Source organism: Embiotoca jacksoni, unplaced genomic scaffold (genome assembly GCF_022577435.1).
Source record: "Embiotoca jacksoni isolate LCO1_2020_lvr unplaced genomic scaffold, fEmbJac1.0.p SCAF_13, whole genome shotgun sequence".
NCBI classification, from domain to species: domain Eukaryota; kingdom Metazoa; phylum Chordata; class Actinopteri; family Embiotocidae; genus Embiotoca; species Embiotoca jacksoni.
In genome coordinates this window covers 17091265-17108080 of record NW_027185263.1, presented here as the reverse complement: position 1 = coordinate 17108080, position 16816 = coordinate 17091265, and the positions used below count along the sequence as shown (strand labels likewise).

The 16816-nt window shown below is 44.3% G+C and overlaps 2 protein-coding genes across 2 annotated transcripts; both read right to left on the bottom strand.

The window, feature by feature from the left end:
* Positions 1-1541: 1541 nt before the first annotated feature.
* Positions 1542-4391, bottom strand: c1qbp (complement component 1, q subcomponent binding protein). The gene is made up of 6 exons (XM_069147010.1): positions 3983-4391; positions 3267-3417; positions 3096-3186; positions 2849-2944; positions 2360-2485; positions 1542-2270 (listed from the first exon to the last, which is right to left on the bottom strand). The coding sequence occupies exons 1-6, from the start codon at positions 4236-4238 to the stop codon at positions 2121-2123; spliced, it is 870 nt and encodes a 289-aa protein (XP_069003111.1). The 5' UTR covers positions 4239-4391; the 3' UTR covers positions 1542-2120.
* Positions 4392-5494: 1103 nt separating this feature from the next.
* Positions 5495-12553, bottom strand: dhx33 (DEAH (Asp-Glu-Ala-His) box polypeptide 33). Its single transcript, XM_069146995.1, has 12 exons — positions 12214-12553; positions 11788-11948; positions 10947-11174; positions 10682-10852; positions 10018-10203; positions 9758-9869; positions 8365-8524; positions 8071-8159; positions 7851-7978; positions 7525-7728; positions 7324-7410; positions 5495-6863 (listed from the first exon to the last, which is right to left on the bottom strand). Exons 1-12 carry the CDS (start codon positions 12422-12424, stop codon positions 6555-6557), a joined length of 2046 nt encoding a protein of 681 aa, XP_069003096.1. The 5' UTR covers positions 12425-12553; the 3' UTR covers positions 5495-6554.
* Between the last annotated feature and the right edge of the window lie 4263 nt (positions 12554-16816).

Sequence of the window (16816 nt, the reverse complement as noted above, 5' to 3'; positions counted from 1 at the left end):
TGTGAAAAAGTGTTTGTCCCCTAAACCTAATAACTGGTTGGGCCACCCTTAGCAGCAACAACTGCAATCAAGCGTTTGCGATAACTTGCAATGAGTCTTTTATGTATATATGTGAGTGTATATATATATATATATATATATATATATATATATATATGTGTATATATGTATGTATATATGTGTGTGTGTATATATATATATATATAAAACCCTGTAGCAAACAGACTAATGATTGTCAACCTGGTGCAAACACTCAGCAGTCATGAGCTTCTCTATGCAGCTGGGGATCTGAAAATGAAGCTAACTGATGCTACGAGGAAGAAGAGGGTTATAAATGAGATGTAAAAGATCTTCCAACATGCAGTTTCAAACGTATAGAATGCAACTAAGAAATGCCACCTCAACACAGAAGCCAGTCGTGGAAATAAGTGCTGTGAACACAAACTGAGCTCTTTCTTCACAGCGGACAAAGTTTTAGAGAGAAAAGAAGCAGCATATAGTGATCAGAACACATTTCTAACTGTTCAGCATGAAGGTGGATTTACTCGACTTCTGGCTTCAAGAAAGTGAAAAGAGGCTTTCTGACTACAACAGGACAAATATCAACAGACGCCGTATAAATCCAGAATAACCTACCTCAAAAAACACAAGCTGAAGCTTTTAGGTTGAAATTTCCAATCAGATCTCCTTAGAGGACAATCACATTCAGTGCCTGCATGTTAGATGTATTTTAGAGAGGATAGTGTTTTAGCTTCAGAGGTGTCAGCAGTTGAAACAAAGTACATTTACTGAAGAACTGAAACACGCTGCAGCTACTTGAATCTAAATTAAGAGTAATTCAATTTCAAGCTACTTCATTTCTATTCCTTTAAAACAACCTGCTTGTCTAAACTGTAACGTGTTTACATTTTATGTAGTTAAAGTAATTACAGATTACATGTAAAAATATAATCTGGTGAAAGAATAGAATCCCTTGTTATAGATTAAACTGTACCAGTATATAATGTGATTATAATTAGCTCCACGTTGACAACTTTGAAATGCCGATTACACACTGATGCTTTTGTAATTATACCAATTACATACTCGACACTGTCTGTTGTAATTGTTCAATAAATTTACTATTGGTACTTCGAAAAAAATGCATTTTCAAAAGTACATTTTTATTGCGGTGCATAAAATAGTGTTGTCAAAAGAAACTGTAAATGATTTCAGCGCTTCTACCAGCATTGCTCAAAGCTGTAAAAAATTAAAATGAATGTTAACCGTTATTTATCCAGAGTTTCACTCAGGAGGTCACGTCTCTATCAGGACGCCTTGATCTCATTCACACCTGGAAGCAGCTTCACTGGACCAGCTGGGAGTTGGTTACTTTGCTAAAGGGCCCAACGGCGGCGCTAACGGAGGGACACGCAAGTGTGTTACTTTCTGGTCACAAGCTGGCTTCTCTCTAAGCTTTAACACAAGACTGCAGTTGGTTAAAAAATGCGTTAAGGCCACATGATCTGATTCACTTGGTGTAAAAACTAAACAAATCCATCTTGTATCAAAGTGTTTTATTGGAGACCAAGCTTCCATCCTCTTAGCACGCTGATCTTTGCCATTCAAATTCAGACTTTATGGTCTGACAGAGTCAAGTCAATATGAGCCAACATGAACTCTCTTACTGGGCGGGACAGAAGTAAGAATCACAGCAGGTTCGTCAGGCTGTGAAACCAAAGTCTGTCCCGTGGATGTCTTCTGTTATTGGATCGAGAACAGTTGGGACTAAAGTGACTGGACCGTGTTAAACCACTGCAGCTGAGACGGCAGCTCTAACATTGATGATCATTTCTAAACATTATTAAACATTATGTAATAACTGCGTTATCTGTGGCTTTTACATATTTAATTTAAACTATCTGGCTTAAGTTACAGAAAAATAAAGTCACATTTTAACAGGGAACACATTCGCTGATGTGACACGTGCGCACCGTCTCAGACACTGAAGCGGGTCGGCATCAGTCTGTTTGGGGCGCCAAACGTACATCGATCAACCAGCGCTTTAGTCTCACTGCAACATCGGACCTCCAACTGTGATGTGTGTAGAAGAAAAGATCAATTGAAGCTTATGTCTAACTTTAATTACATTTGACAAAGCCTTGGAGGTCCTCCAGGAACTTGATGTACTCTTGATGCTCGATGGCGGTGCTCAGCTCCGTCAGTTCGTCGGCAAAGGTGTTGTCAACCCCGCGGTCAGCCAGGAAATCCATCAGGTGATCGTACAGGGCCTGAAAAACAACACGGCAGTCCTCAGCTCACAACACCTGTTCTTCTTTGTCTTCCGTTCGTATTTTCTGTTTCTGGCGTCAGCTCTTACCCAGTCCAGGGAGTCTGTGTTGAGCGTGTAGCTGGTCTCCTTCCAGTCCGAGTCTCCCTCCGGCTGGAAGCTGACCTCCCGGATGGCAAAGACGTCGCTCTCCTCCTCACCTTCACCGTGACTCATCTACAAAATGCAAATCCAGTTTTTCTATTTCACCGAAACACTTGAGACATCTGAGAGGGTCAGAGACCAAACTGGTGTCGCAGCAAAGCCCGTTTATACACCCGTGGGTCCACGACAGCACGCGTCAGTGTCATGACCTCTGATCTTATGCACTTTTGTCCTCTGTCAAATGTCCTCTGTCTCGTGACCTCCTCCTTTCAACCTTGGTCATACGGTAGCGTACTTTTCTCGCCAAGACGAAGCAAAACACGACACTGAACCCTCTGATGGACTGACGCGTGTTTCATGTTGTGGTGTGACGCCGGGCTGCAGCTGTTTCTGACGATTTTACACATCTGACGTGTTTTCTTTAGATTTGTTTACCTCGTCTTCAGGAAAATGGCAGTCGAACACCAGGGAATGTTTCGCAGCCTGTTTTGTTACTTCCACGACGAAGTTGGGCGTCGACATAATTTCTGGCTGTGAAGGGAAACACAATTTGAACTGATTTATTATTCACATTTCATAGTTAAAGGATCCTCGATCCTTCTTGCCAATACACGGGTGATGTTTTCACATGCATCTTTTACACTGTTCGATGGTTATGGTGGGAAGGTTGGCCGAGGCTCACCTCTTCTTCTGCTGATTTCTGCTGTCCTTGTTCCGCCTCTTCCTCAAAGTCAGGAGGGATGCTGTTGTTGATGTTGAATGTGACGGCGACTCTGTTCAGAGCAGATACACCGTGAGCTTATTCAAGTTCAACATGTTGTCATCAATCACCGAGTCATCGCGGCAGCCTTACTTTTCTCCAGAAACAGTTCTTGAGAGTTTCAACTCTGTGCCGTTCATCTCCAGTTCCCATCCTCCGGACATCTTGGGAAGCGTTTTGCTTTTCTGGATTTTCCTCTCTTCTTTGATTTCATCCGACAGGAAGTCACCGAACGCTTTGTCCCCTGTTGGTAGTGAGTGACAGGTTACACCAGTTCATCATGGGGAGCCGGTGCTCGTCTGATCATATTAGTTTATTGACCACTGAAATCAGAAACTCAACACTCTCCAACATGTTTCTAACACATCATGAAGACCGTCTTAGTTTGCTTAACATCACAGGGTATAAAGGACTGATCATATAGTAGAAGCACCACATCACTAAAAGTCCATGAGTGACTTTCTTTTAGCCTCAAACTCACGAAGCTGTACATGATGTTAACAATGCACACAAGAGGGATTCGTTTCTGACTCATCGTTTCATTAGTGAGCTCTATTTCTCATCCTCTCTCAAGATGAATACCAAGTCGGTCAGTGAACAGGACGCTGGTTTCTGGCTTCACGTTTTCATGCAGGCGAGAAGCAAAAACGAGCTGACTAACTGCTGCGCGTGTTGATAACGGAGAGGAGTCCCGCTAAATCGGGTAACGTGGTGAAGTCTTGTCCACGCGGCTGACGTCAGGCTCAGCTGGTCACCGTCGTTAGCTGGCCGGCTAGCTTTTATGGAAAAACGTGCAATTCAAACGTTACCTTCCGTGTGCAGTCCTCCGCATCCGCACGACACCGACGGACTCAGCACTTTGGAGCTGAACAGTTTGGGCCTGTATCCCGACGAGGCTCCGTTATTGCTCAACATCCACAGAGACCGGGTGAAGGGCCGAGTTGCTGCCGAGCTCGGAGAGCATCGCGCCGGGCAGCTGAGCGGCAGAGCTCGGTGAGCGGCGGCCGGCGTGGCCGAAGAGAGGCGGACTGCGGCGCCCACCGCGCGCACGACCGACTTCAGCATGATTGTGTGAAAATACTAAGACGTGTAACAACAGAATAAATGAGTGAGCCGACACACACACACACACACACACACCGAGCGCAACTACCTCTGTCACTGCGGAGCCTGGAAGCTGCCGACAACACGTGTGGAAGGACACATTGACCTACCGTGACGATGACCTCTGCGCCGGAAGTAATACTTGAAAAGCGAAAGAAATACACCAGATATTTTCTGTAGCTTTTACACAATATATATATATATATATATATATATATATAAAGTCACAAATACGATTTATACAATATCAATAATGGATCAAATATAACCCAATTAAATAAATTAATTAAAAATTTAAATAAAAAAAAAAAGTATGGGTCATGTTAACCGACAACCCAAATCAATGAGCGCTCCATGTGGCTCCAAAAAGCACGACGCTTTTTTACCTTAAATATGCCCTCAGCAATGACTGAAAGGCTTATATTAGTATTTCTTCCCCTGAAACATCAGTTTAAGTCCATGACTTCCTGCATGTGACAGACATTAAATGCAGTAAGAGACATGGGGAGATGAAAATTAAAATAAAATCAGTATCATCACAACAAGGACCGCCTGTTAGTGTCTAACATAATCAGATTAGTTCCCTCAATATCTGCTGCAACACCAAATCCTTACCATCAAATTAACAGTATACTTGCTCATTCTGTAGCATCAGTCTAAATACAATTTGTTTTACTGCAATGAGGCGAATCAGTTGCATCATTTAGACGTGAAGCCCAGCTACCACAAGATGGAGTTGTTTTACATGTTGTAAACAATATTTATTCACAAATATTGGATGGGTTGGCCAGCAGACATAAGCACATAGTTATTTTTATATAAGTGAAATCTATCAGTTGTAAATAATACCAAGTAACAAAGGCCATAAGTCTTTAAAAAGGATTATTATTTTGAATCTGTACTCATTTTTACTTGTGTTGGGTAGGTTGATGGATTTTTTTTTTTAATCATAAATTATAAGAAATTATAAGAAGCGTGGTTATGTAAGACTAACAAATCATATCATGTATAGTCAAATCATTAAAGGCATGCATTTAATCTTATGAACTCCATGCAAGCATGTAAAGTACATGCAAAACTTAACTGATGCACTTTTACTGATGAACCACAGGGGCAGCAGGATGTCTGAGAGGTTCAACCACTGAAAGTACAGCATCGTCTGACGAGTCTCTCCAGCCACCTCGGATGCATTTGGCGTTTGATTACAAAGTTAGAAATTGTTAACGCAATTTATTCAGTGTTTATTGTACAATCCTGAGTCCAGTGTAAAAAAAAAAATTTAAAAAAAAAAGGAGGAGCATCCAAACTATTCCTCAACATGGTGTGAATTACATTCTACAACGTATGGAGGACCTGAGTGATCCGATCGTTGACGATGATCTCCATGCATTGCATACATTTGCTGTCAGCATACATGTGGTTAATGTGTGTGGGGGCGGATCTGGGCGGCACACAACAGCAAAGAGGAGAACCTGGAGAATAAGGCATGCTGCTTCTTCTCACGTGCATGTTATTAGGTGAAGAAGTGGTGACAGTTGTAGATGAGAAAAAGAGCATGCACAAGGTAACAAGGCAAGTGCTGCATGTGGTCTATCCAGGTGAAGTCATGTCACTGTAACATGTGAAAACCTTACGTTTGAACTTAAATTTGGGTGTTTTTTTATGGGTTTTTTTTTTGTTTGTAGATTCAGACAAATCTTCTGTCTTTGCATATAGAAAACCCGTGAACGCCACGTTGTATAAACCCAGAACTACATGGTGGGAAAGCTTAAGACAAGACCGTGTTTGGTAGCTTTTGAAAAGCTAATACTTTAGAGGCAAAGTCCTCACTCTTATTCAAAAGTGTCCTTAAAAGAACAGTCACTAACCAATCAGCAATAGCTTTCTGAATCTTGTTAAGTACAATCCATTGTGAAGTGAACATATGAAGAGTCCTGTGCTGACTGTGCTCCTATGAAATTATCTGTGCTGCTAAAATGCATGCAAACGCTGAGAGAACTGAAGCACAGCACCTCGAAAAGAATCTCCTTTCAAGGTGTTCAACGTGGCTGAATGGTGAGATGAAATTCTATCAGGCAACGAAATACCGCTTATAAAATCTGACGTAGAGTCTGGAGGAAGTTGTGAGGCCTCAGTGCAGATTCCTGCTGCAGTGACACATGCCAGCTGCTTGTCAACTGGGAGGTAGTTGAATCCAGACGAGTTTACCACGCAGAAAATATCTCCATCCAAAAAAACACACGGTGATCTGAGGCAGGTGTCCTGTTTCTCCATTGGTTAGCTCTTGGGGAGGTGGAGCTTGCGGCCAAAGTACTCGGGCGCTGCGTCCAGCAGCCAGTCGGCGTCCACCAGACAGAGGTCCCTCATGTAGCAGCGGGAGGTGTGCAGCAGCTCGTTGAAGACCACGTACGCTGGCTTGGCCTGGAAAAGGACGGAGGACGGGTGGATGGCCACGGGCTGGTGGGTGTCCAGGGCCAAGTAGCTGCCGTCGGGTTGGAGCTCCGCAGCGTTGACAAACATCCCGTGGGCGAGGCAGCGGCGAACGTTCCCCGTTTCCGCTCCACATGACTCCAGCTTCAGATTCAGCTGAAAACAACAGGCGGTCAGTGATCAGTGAGGTCCGATGAGCTGCTGAGATACAACAGTGGGACCGAAACAACTGCCAGGATGGAAACACATGATAGCGTGACACATCTCCAGGTGGCTGTTTAATCAGGCAAATTTACACGTAACAAAAAAAACAAATAGAAAACCACGTTATTAGAATATTTTTCGTATCACATCATGATATCATAATCGTGTCTTTGTCTTGGTTCTTCATGCCTGCAGACACGACTAAGGAACGGCAATTAACTGAATGGTTACAAATTAGACTTAACGGGACTCCTCTCAGTTATCATCACGTGTAGCAGTTAGTCAGGTCGTTTTGCTTCTTGCCGGCATGAAGAAGTGAAGTGATTGGCCCTTTAAAAATACCTTCAAATGTTCTCATAAATAAGCCTTGCTCAGTTTATTGTTTAGTCGAAAGAATCAAGCGGATGTTTACCTTAAGGCAGATTTCTCTGAGTTGCGCCTGGACCTCTTTCACCAGACCCATGTTCCTGCTGTTGACGAAGTTGTCCCGACACCACTCCTGTAACAGCAGACACGGAGCAGATTATAAAGTGGAGCAGCAGCAGCAGTAACATTTCAGCATCATCTGCTTGGTCACATCCCAATCATTTCCTCCTGATGCAGCCAAACCTACCTTATTACCACTGACTTTCTTGAACGCTCTGTAAATGTTGAGCAACGACATGTGGTCTCCTTCGCTGGAGTTGAACTTCTTGCGCGCGGCGAGCACCTCCTCCCGCCGGGCCGGAGGGTTGTACAGTACGGTGTCCACCGACAGCAGCGACACGATGCTCAAAACCTCGTCTGAGCACGAGTAGTCCGGAGACAACAGGATGGTCTGTGGGGCAAAATGACCCGTGTTATTTTGCATGCGAGCCATGCGCTGCTGTGGGATACCGGCGGCCGCTTTACCTTTGGCTGGATCTACAAACAGATCAGAGCAGAAGCAGCACTTCTTACCTTGGCATATCTGGGCTCCAGAGGGAAGCTGGCCATCTTCTTCCCCAGAGCGGTGAGGAGAACCTGCCCCTCCTTCCTCTCCACAGCCCCCAGCAGCTCCAGGTGCTCCACGGCAGAGCGGACGGCCTCTGGGATAAACACGACACGACACGACACGTTACTGCGACTAACTCCGCGTGAGCCGAGGCGCGCAGTGATTCATGATCAACGGCATCGTTACCTGGAGAAGGCTTGGACATGAAATCAAAATTCATCACATCTGGAATCCCCAGAGCCATGAGCTGCAGCATCACACCGGAGAGGTTACACCTGCGGGACAGGGAGGGGGACACACACACACACACACACACACACACACACACACACACACACACACACACACACACACACACGCAGGAGAAGAACGAGGCCATTCAATCACACTGACCTAAATAAATCACTTCTGCAGAGCAGCACACACGGCACTGAGCTCATTATCCGTGTTCTGTGCGAGGAAACACGGCGACGTCTTTACCTCTGGATCTCAGGCACAGTCATGGGGATGAGGTTGTCAAACTCCTGCTCGGTGTAGAGACGATAGCAGGAGCCGGAGTCCTCCCTGCCGGCCCGGCCCGCTCGCTGCCACGCCTGCGCTTTGGAAACCCGCTGCACCGCCAGCACCTCCAGACCGCTGTCTGAGAGCCGCAGCACACGGGAACAACACAAAAACAGCGTCACGAGTACGTCGCGTGGGAATTGTTGACTTCAACATCACGTTTGATCCTCGTTAAAACGGTGCCTGTCGTTAAACCTGATCTACGACGACAAATGACACAAAACATGACTGACGTTTTGTGGTCGTTTTCATAATTTCAATGGATTTAAATGAAACAAAAAAACAGATCAGTCACATGGAAAAGGTCAGTACACCTCAACATCTACAGCATTGGGTATCGTTCAAAAATGTTTGATCCTAGTTTTTTTAATAAAAAAGAAAAGCACATGACAGTTTGGAGTAGCTAGAATTGACATATGTCCCCTAAACGCCTCGCGTGGTATCAGTAGACGTTAGCTGTGCCTCCAGTTACAGCAGTGAACGCAACTCAGACAGCATGTGACCAAGATTTAGTTTAAAAACAGTGAAATAAGGTGTCCTAATGTAAGATTTATAAAAAACAACTTTGTTTATTCATTTATTTCTTTATCAATCAATACCTGACATCCGTGTATTGATACAATAGTTCCACGCAAAATATCACCTTACTTTACTGTATTGATTTTCTCAACCCACACAGTCGCATTTTATTCCTGCAGCTCGTGGAGTTCTGACAAGTTTACATTTAGTCATGCAAAAGTTCCTAACCTCGGGGTCGCACCCTCCAAAAAGGTCCCAACATAAATCTAAAAAGTTAAAATCAAATCTGCTGCTTACATTTTTGGGGTATTTTTCTCAAATCTTATAGTAAATCATAAAATAATTTGGCCTTTTTGGGTCCCAAAAGGTTATTTAAGTGAAACCCTATGAGAAGTTTAGAGGGGGAAATTCTCTTTAGTGGAACTGCTAACAACTCACAGAAATCTGAAAATGTTATGAGGGTCCCCAACTTTTTCAAAGGGGCCACAAGTCAAAAAGGTTGATGCTCTATTATATAAGTGTATCATGTTTTATTTTATGTAAAAATCTTAAACAGAAAGGAAGTAAAACCGTCTCTTAAGCTGTGAGATAAATTAAAATACACAAAATTGCCCTCTGAGAAGTTCAAGTGAAATATAGCAGCAAATGGAAATAATCAAGTACAAGCACTTAGCTACACGAGTATGAGTGTGTGAGTGTGTGAGTGAGTGAGTGTGTGTGTGTGTGAGTGTGAGTGAGTGTGTGTGTGTGTGTGTGTGTGTGTGTGTGTGTGTGTGTGTGTGTGTGTGTGTACCAGGATTGAAGCGTTTGGCCTTCACCATCCCCGTGTCGATGACATATTTGATCCCAGAGATTGTGACTGACGTCTCAGCGATGTTGGTGGAGAGGATGACCTTCCTGCAGCCCTGGAGGAAGTGAGACAGGAGATGTACACGTGGTCGGAGGTGTACAACAATACCACATGTTTAAAACAGAAAGCCGTGTCGAGAGCGGCGGGGTCTCACAGTTCAGACATTGTTCTCTCGTCTCTTACGCGTTTGCTCTTCCAATTACCTTCGGAGCCGGCTGGAAGACCCTGAGCTGCTGCGCTGGGGGCAGCGATGCATACAAAGGGATGACGACCATGGGGCCGCAGCCGTCAGGCAGATGCTTGGCGATGTCCCGGCACGTCCTCGCCAGAGCCTCGATCTCCTCCTGGCCCGTCATGAAGACTAAGATATCGTGGGACGGAGGTGCCTCCTGCACGCAAGCAACGACACGGACTGTCAGAGAGGATCAGCGCGGTGCACGCACACGGTTTACTCACAACTCTGTGAGCCTCACAGGGCTGGAGGAGGAGGGGGGAGGGGAGGGGGGGTCAAGTGGTTGCTTGGGTTTGATTTAAGATGGTTATGCCTCCGGTTGAGACAGATGGCCGCTCACCCCTGACCCTGGTCCTATCGGAGGTTCCTTCCTGTTAAGAGGGAGTTTTTCCTTCCGTCTGTTGGAGGTTTTTCTCCCTTAAAGAGGAGTTTTTCCCTCCTAGCTGATGTGGGAATTGTTGTATTGTTGTGTTTCTCTGTATAATGTTGTAAAAGTCTTGCTGTAAGGACTTTAATGTGTTAAGTGCCATGAAATAACCGTGTTGTGATTTGGCGCTGTATCAATAAAATTGAATTGAATTGAACTGAATAAAAGGCTGATACGAGAAACAAGAAGTTTTTCTCCTGCAGACTACCTGATGGATCTGGAAGACGGTGACGAGTGCAGCCTGCAGGTAGTCTGACTGCGGCTGCTTGGTGTAGTAGATCTGAATGGGATGCTGCCTCCCCTCCAGGTACAATACAGGGGACTTGTTGAAGTACTCGGAGAACAAATCCACATCCATGGTGGCCGACATCACTACGATCTGTGCAGGTGAGACAACAGAGGAGAGGGGGGGGGGATCAGGATCGGCACCGTGTTTACCGTGAACGTAACGGATCTGACTGCCGTCCTCGTACTTTCAGGGGAATCTTGTTGAGCTCTCTGCGCCGGCGCTGCGCGGTCTTCATCACGCCGAACAGCACGTCGGTGTGCACGGTGCGCTCGTGAGCCTCGTCCAGGACCACCACCGTGTAGCGCAGCAGTAAAGGGTCCCCGATGGCCTCGCGCAGGAGCATGCCGTCCGTCATGAACTTCAGCTTCGTCTCAGAGGAGGTGACGTCCTCAAAGCGCACCGTGTAGCCGACCTACAAAGACGTGACAGGAACATAGCGTTAAGGCTTCAGCTCAAACACCCGCCGCGGGCCGGTGTGACGTGTTGCTGGTAAATGAACTGGGAAGATGAACAACATACACACAATTGTGATTGATTATCTCTTTGTTTTAAGGAACACCCTACAGACACGTAGGGACGATTGATTCGGGATTTTGGGGGTGAATATTGATATTAGGGAGCACAAATATCCTGCTATCAATATAATGGCCGATGTTGTTTCCCTACACTCAATATACCACATATTTAAACACCTGTATTTTGCAAAGGTCCCCAATGACACTTGTCATTAGGGGCAGGATATTTAACAGTTTGTTGTCCACGCTGACATCACTGGACAGAAACAGTAAACTTCACTGCAAATTTGATAATCATAAAAAAAAAAAAAAAACATTAGAAAAAAACAAAAGAACCATTTCTACTTCAGGCCATGCATTTTTCAGCAACACGTTGTGTATAAAAAGTTTTCATATCAGCCAACTTTTACACTGACACTCGTCTATCTGTGACCAGCCAATATCGGCTGATAAAGCCAGCCGGCTGGTACATCGTCCGGGCTGAATGGGGAACGAGGCTGTTGTTAATACCAGCTTGCCAAGTTGAGTCCTCTTCTCCTCCGCCACCCTTCCTGCCAGCGAGATGGCAGCGACTCGGCGGGGCTGAGTGATGGCGATCATCCCCTGTCGCCCGATGCCGGCCTCGTACAGGTACTGAGGGATCTGAGTGGTCTTCCCCGAGCCGGTCTCCCCTGATGAATGACACAGAAGGGGGGGGGGGGGGGGTCACGTTAGAGACGAAGGCTCGCACCATCCATCTGGGGAGCAAGCATGACGTTTTTGTGAACAAGATGGTCACCTACGCGTGAAATAAACTCATTTATACGGGTTGACAAATATTTCTGAGAACGAGGATCTTAAACTAAAGCTGTGCTGTGACGTGTTACAGACACGTGTGGGCTTCAGAGTGGACTTCCCCTCTGAGTGAGCGGCTAACATCAGCTGGGAGCACTTTACCGATCAGGATAGCGCTGTGAAGCTGCCTCAGCTGGTTCAGCAGCTGAGGTTTCGCCTGGTAGATGGGGAGCTGTTTCCTCTGGACTTCTAGCGGAGTGGTTGCATTTCCCTTCCGAGGCAGCAGCATTCCAGGTTTCTTCTTCTCGAGGCGGAAAAAAACGGACCCCGGCTTGAATCTTTTCGCCGGAGGAGGGTCGGGGTCGTGGGGCATGGTCTGGAGAAAGTGCCTGCGATAGCAAAAACCTCTGCGGCTGTTTCTTGCGATTCTTTAATGTCAGAAAGAAAGCAAACAAAGTTTTGTCATGCTCGCTGACGGACGGGGAGAGCGTCACTGCGGATGTTTTGCTGCCGCTGCAAAAACGTCCCCACGTGGTCAAATTCGGCGCAGATGTTTGACGTCATAGGGTTGATGTGAAATTTGACCCGTTTCGAGACTGGCAGGTACAAAGCTCTGCTAAAGCAGGGATGTTCAGTACATGATTGAAAGAAGTCAAATCTATTTGTTTGTCACTCTGGATAATGTTCGGCTCACTTGCTTTATTGGTGACGTGATTACCAACCTATTATCGTATCCAATTTTTTTTGTGGAAAATTTAAAAATCCCTAAATATAAACAAATAAAGCACAAAAATAAAGCTGGATACACCCATCATGATATTTATTTCCTTTTCATGTCTGCATTCACTGTCATATATATATATTTATTTATTTATTTTTTAAACATGCGTTAAAATGACATGTTTGTTTTTGGTCTTCCCATGCCACAGAATCAAACCAAAACTAAAGACAAAGTCAGAAGGTGTATTATATTTCAGTGTTGTGCAACAGGAAACCACGCAGATTACATTAAAGCACTGTCATTTATTTCATGGGCAGTTACAGCAGAGCTTTTTTGTACTTTGTCAGTGTAAAAATTAAAAGCAGTCAATTGAGCATTCATCGTGTGATGGTAGAACCGTTGGTGATGCTTAACATCTACAAAAAGCGTCAAGTATACAAGTTACACAACAGATATTTTTCATGCCACGGCAGGAAAACCACAAGTGTGTCGTAAAAACAATTGAATTCCATTTAGGTGAGTAGTACCAGGGAACTGGTGAAATAAAATAGGCAGAACCTTTATTGATTTCCAGTACGGGAAATTCAATTTGACACAGCAGCACAAGTGAACGTAGTTAATGTCAAAGAAAGATATTTAAATACATAAATCAGAAATAAGAAAAAAATATGTTAAATAAGGAATAATGGATACTTTAAATAGATTGCTGTGCACATATTATTCATGATAAAATGCTCGAGAGTATACTGCATATAAAAGCCAAACAGCTTGGTCTGGATTCATACCGTATCTGTATACTATATACTGTATGTGTGATATCTTAGTGGTGACAGGTGACAGTTAAACTGGGTGGTGTATGGCTGTGAGTGGTGAAGTGTATGGTGCCGTGGCGTTCTAATGGTTAAAGGTATGAAAGAGCCCCCCAAGCGCTTCGAGGCACATGGCCGGATGAGTCAACAGCTGACGTGCCCGTGAGCTGCCTCAACTCGGCATAGAGAGGATGATGGAGTGTCCACGATAGCTTCGTGCTTTTACGCTTCGCTCTCATCCTCCTCTCTGACACTGCCTCCACACTGTCCAGCTCTATTCCCAGTACGGACCTTCCTCACTAGCTGGCCCAGTTTGTCGGCAGCACCAAGTCCAGATGCGGCCTCTCCAACATGCCACAGCGAAGGAGAAAACACTGGAAGGACATCCAAAGCAGCCTGGTCCAAACACTCAGAGACTCCTCAGAAATAACTGTCAGGGTTGTCTCACCAGCCCCGTTTGTTGTTGAATTGCACCCACTAGGAACTGCCCACCATCTTCACCAGCTCACCTGTTATAGCAGCCGATGCTGAGCCGTGACATGTCTGTAGGCAGGAAGTAGATGAGAGCATTGCAACATCCCTTTATTGGCATGTGGGCTATGGAGGATGTCTAACATGTCTAATTACTATTAATTAAAAAGGAATGTGAGAACATGATACAAAACAGTTCAGATGTTCTGTAGTGCTCAAGAACCTAAATATTTAGGATTACACCACAGAGGTCAGTGTGTCAAAAGGTTGTAATTTTAAGCAACAGCGTTGGGGCAAAAAAAGTGTCCTCAAAAATCTACCGTGTGGCTTTTGAAGACTTACTTTCTGTTGAAAGGATTGCGTTTGTCGAATTTACGAAACCAGTTCAAGGTAGATGAATACTGCAATACAGGAGATTATGTAAGCAATTCTTTTTAATGGTTTGTTTGTTTTTGCATCCAGCCACCACTGATTATATTGTCCCTGAGGCTGACCTGCACTTTGTAACTATTTTATTTTACTTTCTTCCTTATAGTTGAACAGATGCTGCAGCAACACACACTTCTTCATAGATTAGAAGACTGAATCAGGAACCATCATGGACGACCTGACCGTAAAATGCTTCCCTGCTTCAACCTTGGAGTGAACTAATCTCCATTTTACGTAATTACTGCCAATCCACCCAATGTCAATATACACTGTCAATATCAACTAAGGTTTCAACCTGACACTCAAATTGAAACTGAGAGCTGTAAAGCTTTGAGTCGTATGTTTGTGTTCAAGGTTCAAAGACAAAAAGCTTGTCAGTCTTCTCTGTCATAAATGGCTGGAAATATTGGTCTGTCAGCCGGTCCACCACTTTGGTCCAAACTGAAACATCTCATCAACTACAGTATTTGATGGATTTCAGCTAAAGTTTGTAAAGACATTCAGTTCTAATCCTACTGACATTGGTGATCTCTCAGTTTTTCATTTGGTACCATCATCAGGATCAAATTTGCACGCCTCTGCGCCGACAATCGCTGAAGCTGGAGGCATTATGTTTTTGGCTTGTTGGTCGGTCCGTTCCTTTTCTCGTGAATGTAATATCTCAAGAACACCAAAAGGATATCTCTTCAAACTTGCCACAGATATTAAATTGGTTCCACAGATGAACTGATTAGAATTTGGTGGTCAAAGGTTAAAGTTCAAGGTCAATATGACATTACGTCTGTCCTATTGGTCAATCCCAGTTTTTTGAATGCAGTGTCTTAGTAATGGTTCGAGGGAATTTTCTTAAAATATGGGCAGTTACAATAGCTACAATAGTCAATTTGAGGTCTCTATTAACTAGGATTCAATGACTGGAAAGAATCCCCAATGTAGCGTGGCCAGATCTATATATTCAAAAAAGGAATTTGGGTCTGATGATACCAGACTAATGTACATTACTTTTTGCAAACAAATTTTTGCAGTGTTTTCTGGAGCGCAATGGACCAATTTACAACATCAGAATTTGGACATTCAAACAAATTGTCGGGCAGTAAATACAGAGCACTATATAGTGAACATAGAATAATTCTACATGCAGCCTCTCTTGTTTCTCAGTCATTTATCTGTGTCCCTTTAAAAAATAGCACTTTGTTCCAATTGGCGCCCTTTACTTTGTTTTTTTACCAGAGCATTTAGGTTATTATTTCGATTTTCATACAACCCTTTTTGCAATCCTCGTAAAATCCTGCCAAATCCTTGCAATCCCACCAGATTCTAGGCGATGGCCATTTTGTGGCAATTTCCAACTCATATTCATGTCTTTTGGAATAGGCTTTAACCAGATTTAGATTTAGATTTTTAACATGTTTTCAGGATAAGATGTCCTATTTACTAATATCTGAAGATTAGAAAGCACTGCTCATAAATCGGAGAAACATTTTTTTTTCTTTCTGATGGGGAAACATTTTATGTAATATTCTTAATATTTCAACTTATTCATACTGTAACAAAGCAATTCGCGTTTGGTATAATTGCATGTTCGCCACTTCACTTCCTCCATAAGGGAAGATTAGAAATGCAAAGCACCTCATGGTATAAGACGGGAGAGTTGTTGAGCGGGTTGAGAGATTGTTGTTCTGCCTCCCCCCACACAAAAATGATAAAACATAAGAAGGCTTACCGCCTGGCAAATAGTGACATGAGAGGAGGCAAACAAGCTGAACTGTTGAATATGCACTGGGTGTTTGTGCCGAGCTTATGTGCTTCCTATCTGTGCCCAGCATGCAGGAAGAGAGTGTCAGTGGGAATGATAAGGAATGATCACAAAGAGAGGAGCAGGAGGTCCAGGGATTGTGTGGCACAAGTTGAGGGCTTTGCACTTGAAGTTGAGACTGAAATGCAACAGATGTTTTTTTTTTTCCAATTTAGTGAATGATGATGTAGAGGCAGATGCATCAATGGGGTCAGTGAAGAGGGAGTGACCCTGTGGAGAGACAGAGAGAGAGAGAGAGAGAGAGAGAGAGAGAGAGAGAGAGAGAGAGGGAGAGGAGAGAGAGAGAGAGAGAGAGAGAGAGGAGAGAGAGAGAGAGGGAGAGAGAGGGAGAGAGAGAGAGAGGGAGAGAGAGAGAGAGGGGGATGAGAGAGAGAGAGAGAGAGAGAGGGAGAGAGAGAGGGAGAGAGAGGGAGAGAGAGAGAGAGGAGAGGAGAGGAGGAGAGAGAGAGAGAGAGAGGGAGAGACGGGGAGAGAGAAAGAGAGGGAGAGAGAGAGAGAGAGAGAGAGAGAGAGAGAGAG